General features: G+C 36.5%; 1 protein-coding gene across 1 annotated transcript; it reads left to right on the top strand.

The window, feature by feature from the left end:
- The first annotated feature begins 5,275 nt into the window (after positions 1 to 5,275).
- LOC131324283 (uncharacterized) lies at positions 5,276 to 6,155 on the top strand. The gene has a single exon (XM_058356190.1). It carries the CDS (start codon positions 5,659 to 5,661, stop codon positions 6,010 to 6,012), a length of 354 nt encoding a protein of 117 aa, XP_058212173.1. The 5' UTR covers positions 5,276 to 5,658; the 3' UTR covers positions 6,013 to 6,155.
- The last annotated feature ends 244 nt before the right edge of the window (positions 6,156 to 6,399 follow it).

Consider the following 6,399-nt stretch of genomic DNA (forward strand, 5'->3'; position numbering starts at 1 on the left):
TCACACAACTCTAATTTTTAAAATTTCATTGACAAACAAAAATCAAAAAAATTAATAACATTACGCCTAGTTGTTTTTAAGTTGATTCATTCCAAAAAATGAAAGTGACGAAGAGTGATTCATTCCAAATATTCCTGTTCAATTTGTTTCCTTTGTAGTATTTTTGTACTTCTCTTGCCAATGCTAACACCATCCTTTGAAAAGTAACGGGGGGGTCCCTTATTGCTGTGTCAGAAAAGGAAGGAAGGTTAATGTTATTTCAAAAATCTCAAGGGAGGTATCTGTTTGTGTCAGAAACCTCAGGAGAGGTCAGTGAAATTTGCCCGTAATTTTATGGTGACCTTTCAAATCTTGCTGTCACTCAAAGGCACACTAAAAACTCACTTTCAATAAATCAATCATGTGTTGTCATTGTAACCAACTCATTTTTATGTAAGCTCAATTATTTCAATTTCAAAAAAGTCTAATCACACATTTAAATCACAAGTACTTTCCACACAATTGTTTATATCATGAAGAACCCTTTGGCGCATGAGGACCCATATGCATTATGTATCGAATTCCGCACACAATTGTTTCTGGAATCGCATTTTAAAATTGTGTGTAGCATTACTCTTTCGATTATTATTATTATTATTTTTTCCTTCTGAAGCCTGTGATTAGTCGTCTGAGCTGGTGGCTTGGACAGGGTTGCTTTTAGATATGAGATTTTTAGCGAATTAATATCCCCCCCCCCCCCCGGCTTCATAGGCTTCGGAAAAATAAAGCCAGAAATTAATATAACCTGCACCAGCAAATTGATAGTGTTTTTTTGGCCTAAAGGCACCGCACAATGCTTTTTAAATATAGTCTAAACAAAATATTAAATCTCACTTTTTCGAAGGTTTTTGTGTGAATACAACATTTCTTTTTAACGTCATCTCACATGAGGTGAGTCCCGGATATGCATATGGTCACACCTCATGTAAGAAGAGCATTACAAATAACCGTGAATTAGAAAAAATTTCCTTCTCCCAACAAAATCTACTTCTCGAAAATTTCCATTTTAAGAATAAGTTTCAAACATGGTCCATCTAACCAAGTTCATAAAATAATCTAACACAAGTGTTACCAAATCTGTTTAATTCCGTTAGTTGCATTCAGGGGTAATTAAAAATGTATAATCATACGGGATTCCAAATCGAATTCAATTTTTTGAATGCCCACTCACTCAAAAGTCCCCTATTGCACTCGTTTCCTTAACTGACCTAAAAAAATAAAAAAGCAAAATAGTTCCAAGATTACATATAACCAAGTAATTAAGGAGTAGAGTTTGAAATTACATATAACCAAGTAAGGAATAGAGTTTGAAACTCTGTCTACCCAAAAGGCTCCAACAAAAAACCTGCAATCTTCCATCTCAGACAGATCATAAAACTCCAAATCATCTAAACCAACAGCTAGCTCAAGTTGTATTGAACAACAATTCGTTCTCTTACCTATTAGTTAAAAAGAAAAAGAATCTAACGCGAAGGATTACTATTGGCCGCAAAAAATTACTCCTAGCCACGAAGAATTATTCATGACTCCAAAATATTACTCTTGGCCGTGAAGAATTATTCTTGGCCTCGAAGAATTACTCCAGGCCGCGTATAATTACTCTTGGCCAGAAAGAATTACAACTGGCCGTGATGAATTACTCTTGGCCGCAAATAATTGCTGTTGGCTGCAAATAATTGCTGTTGGACGCACATAATTGCACTTGGCCACAAAGAATTGCGAGACCATAAAGTAATTCGATGCGGCCAAAAGCAATTCGATGCGGCTAAGAGTAATTTGTAGCGGCCAAGAGCAATTCGATGTGGCCAAGTACAATTCGATGCGGCCAAGTGCAATTCTTCGCGGCTAGAAGGAATTCTGTACGGCCAAGTGCAATTCGATGCGGTCAAGACCAATTCAATGCTGCCAAGTGCAATTCGATGTGGCCAAAAGTAATTCGATGCAGCCAAGTGCAATTCAATGCGGTCAAGTGCAATTTAATATGGCCAAGTGCAATTTAATGCGGCCAAATGTATTATTTGCAGCCATGAGTAATTCTTTATGACTAGGAGTAATTCTTTGCATCCAATAGTAATTTTTTGTGAACTTCTAATCTCAGCCATTGGCTCCAATGGTTGAGATGAAATGTCTTTTTTGTGTCACCGGAATGATCCCATATATATATATTCTTCAAATTAACACAGAATTTTGAAAGTTTTGGTATACTTCTCTCTTCTTCTTTTTTGAAAAATCACAGAGACATTAATGTACAATTGTTAGGAGTAAATAAACCCACACAGCAATTGTGTAATATGTGCAAAAAGTATGAGTACTTTACTAAAAGAAGGAGAATGAGTCTAAACCACTGGATCAAAGTAATCATCCATTGCAACAATTTGTCTTTTGTTAAGTATTGATGAGCCTTACACCATTGCATTATCTACTATAGAAAATTAAGTTAAATAAGAAAATTAATTCCAATGCGGAAACACATGCACATGTATATTTTCGTTGACTTTCAACTTTCAACTCGATGAAGGTGAAGATGAAACTATGAATTAGAATCAAGATGTAACAAAATCAATACATTTGTTGCCACCAACATATTGTAATGATTCAAATAACCAAATATATAATTAATTAGTTTTTTCTCTTTAATCACTCAACCAACTAAATATTTAGCAATCTGAATACATTTCAAAAAATGGCAAGGCGTCACACACACACACACACACACACACACATATATATATATATATATATATATATATAGAGAGAGAGAGAGAGAGAGAGAGAGAGAGAGAGAGAGAGAGAGAGAGAGAGAGAGAGAGAGAGAGAGAGAGCACTAAACGTATGTATGAGAGAGAAAATAATTTTGGATTCAAAATTGGAATTCATTTTGGAATTAACGTGTGAGGGAGAGAGAGATAACCCTAAATCACAGTAATTGTTTTTGAAGAAAAATTCAAAAATAAGGAATCAGAACAAAATTAGGAAACATTAGTTTTAGTTTGTCTTCCAAATATTCATTCTTTCCAAGTATATTTCTAGTTTTACTACCCGTAAATCTCAGCTATAGAAAAAATATGTATAAATCCGATGATCCAAAATATAGAGTATTCAAAAACCGCTGCTCCATATTATATAGATATGCATTGTAACTTCAAAGTAAAATAAAACAATTAAGCATAGCAGAGATTTTATGGATCATCAAAAATATTAAGATAGCCACATTAAATAATTATGAATCGCCCTTTTTTAACATCACGTAGGGGTTTTTATTTAACGTTCTATTTTACATGACCCAATCATATACGCCAAGCCAATAAAGAAATTCGAAACACAAAAGAAAGTACTTAAAAGTTTTGTACAGTTTACATGACAATAATAACATTCTAGTTTGTTTATTTAATGCATGTGAGAAAACTTCTTTAATTTGCAAAAACTATTCAATCACACAGAACTAAATTGATGTACAAGCTCATTAAATTTCTTCCTTCAATTATGAAAAGCCTGCCCTGCAAGTTGTTTTTAATTGCTTTGTGAGGAAGGATAATGATACATCAAGATTTTGTTTGGTTATTAGGTGATGGCAAAAAGGAGCTTTTAAACGTGGGGAGTGCTGTAATACACACCTTTAAGTCTCGTATACTCCACATGAAGAAATTGTAGGATGAGAAGTTTTTGATATACTATGTGGAATTGTGTTTGTATCGGTATAAATACAGATTGGATCGATTTGGTTCGGTTCAGAATCAGAACCAACAGTGAAAATTCACAAACTAAACCGTTTTGAAATCGATTCTCTATTTTTTGGTCAGTGACCAAACCAAAAAACTTACCTCGATTATGCGGTTAGAATTGAATCTAATTCTGGGAAGGAAAAAAATTTCAGTGGTGTTCGGTGAACTATATAACATTTTCTGTTTAGGTTGTGATGATGATATTTCAAAAGGCGTATTAATTTAAAACACACAACTCCATAGTGCATATGTTGTACTATAGTGACCCAGGGATCCCATAACGTGTTCTCTTTGGCTTCCACACGACTTATGGGAATCCAATTTCTCTTTGGCTACCACAAGACTTCTGGGAATCCAATTAGAGGAGGCTCTAGTTAACCTTTCAAGAAATTACTAGCAAAAATGAAGTTTTTTCAAGTTGACTTAAGCAATCAAGGTGACTCATATTCGAAAACGAAATGACATTGACAAACTATGGCCAACCACTCCTCTGAATGCAAGATCCTTGACGCGAAAACAAACCAATACTGTGAAGTCTGTGATAAAGCAACCATTTAATACGGGGACAATAGGTGTCTGATCTCCTCTGTCTCGAAAACCCTGTGCTAAAAGATTTTCCGGCCATGGGATTGTGTATTATTTTCTTTAGGTTTTAAAACCAACGACCTGAAAACCCTTCAGTAACGTGCTAGATAGATATATAACTGAATGATATTCACAATTTAGTTATAATAAATGTGGTAACAAAAATTGGATGGAAACAACGCTTTTTTTTCCCTTTTTGGATCACCGCGACCTACTCGTGTTTACCATCGGAGTTTTTGTCTTTTGGTTTGTGAAGTAAAGCGGAAGGAAATGATAATTACTTGGACTTGTTTCTTTTTTTTTTGCATTATTATCCCATCAAATGATATACATAATCCTTTTCTGGTAAAAAGCTGATTTTGGCCAATGAAGTAGGGTTGTAAGGTAAAACATGCGCACCACAACGAGGTCAAGTTGCCAAGAAAAAGCAGGAATCAAAACTACAATCATACACTCAAAAGTCGAGCTGGGCCGAGATGATCGAAAAATGAAGCCAACCAGGGCAAGTGGAGCCAAAATCAAGACGAGTTGGCAAAACAGGAGTTTGGTACGTATACCTGTTCCTTCCCACGCGGCAGCAGGATCAAACTGTTGTGGTACGTACTAGGCATGTAAATCAAATATCGCGTAAAAGAGGTTTTGTACTAAATGTTCCCCGCGTTTCTTATCGCGTAAAAGATGTTTTGTACTAAATGGTCCCCGCGACTCTTGGTGGTTGGTTGAAACTAGTAAATGACTGATGTCTTCTAGAATCTGTCGGGTCTGCAATCTCTGTGGTCATGCTCGGGAGTCGGGCCTTCCACCTCTTCTCTGGAGTAAAAAAAAATTTTATGGAGCCAAAATCAAGCCGTTCAACCATTGTAACCGAAAGTAACTGTCAATCAAGAAAAATGAAAACTAAGAACCCTAGAGCCATAATACAATGACACAAGAGATGTAGAGAGACTCCCATTCATTGGTCCCTCAGATGCCTCAATCGAGTTTTAAATGCAAGAAATAGGGCCACACAGTAGGCCCATAGACCAAATTGTCTCTCATTTTCCACTGCCCCATGTCCCTTAGAACATGGAGGAAATTATGGTTCCTCTCTCTCCTCCCCTGTTGCCTCTCTCTCCTCCCCTGTTCCCTCTCTCTCTTGCCAACCACAAAACCTCTCAGAACAACACCCAACACTACTACTTATTGTAGTTCTTATGGCAGCAAACCCACCAATTTCCATAAGTGAAAATCGATAGGCAAAAGATGAAATCCAAATAGTACTACTTTCTTCTCAATTCCCTTGGAAACTTTTCTGTCATTAGAGAAAAAAGGAATGGAGATTGAATTGGCAAAGTGTGAGTGTTGTGGCCTGAAAGAGGATTGCACCCAAGATTACATAACCGAAGTGAAGGCGAAATTTGACGGGAAATGGCTATGTGGGTTGTGCTCGGAAGCAGTCAGGGATGAAGCAAACAGAGGGAAGAAATCATTTGGGGTGGAAGAAGCTGTGAGGGCGCACATGTCGTTTTGTCGAAAGTATAAGTCGAATCCGGCGATCCGGGTCGCCGACGGGATGAGGCAGATGTTAAGGAGGAGGTCGGGGGAAGGGTCGTCGTCGTCGAAGAAGTATACAAGATCAGGTGGAAAATCTCAAGTAGGAGACGAGTCTTCATTTTCTTACTACTAGTAACTGGAAGTGAACTAATTGATTAAGGTTAATTTCGTCTTTGGCTTGAATAAGGTTCTCAACAAAATCTTCATGGCTCTTGGCTCTGATCTTGTTTTGTATATAACGTTGTTTCAATTCCTAGTTTTGTGTTTTTTTTTTTTTTGTTTCTTCCTAAGTGTGTTGATAATCGACGTTGTCCAGGACTAGGCTCATAAACGAACTAAGCTAGTCAAGTTTCAGCTTGTGTTCGATTCGACTCGTTCGAGATTGGTTTGTTATCTAAACAAATGACGCTAAGAACATTATTTAAGCTTGTTAAGCTTTCAAATTGGACTTGAACAAGTTACTGAGTGATTTGTTTAGCTATAAAAAAGATGTGTAAAAATTTAAGCTACTCCAAATCGA

The sequence above is a fragment of the Rhododendron vialii genome, chromosome 4a (assembly GCF_030253575.1).
Source record: "Rhododendron vialii isolate Sample 1 chromosome 4a, ASM3025357v1".
NCBI classification, from domain to species: Eukaryota; Viridiplantae; Streptophyta; class Magnoliopsida; order Ericales; family Ericaceae; genus Rhododendron; species Rhododendron vialii.

Coding starts and splice junctions, on each gene's coding strand:
- LOC131324283 (XM_058356190.1), top strand. CDS start 5,659: ATGGAGATTGAATTGGCAAAGTGTGAGTGTTGTGGCCTGAAAGAGGAT.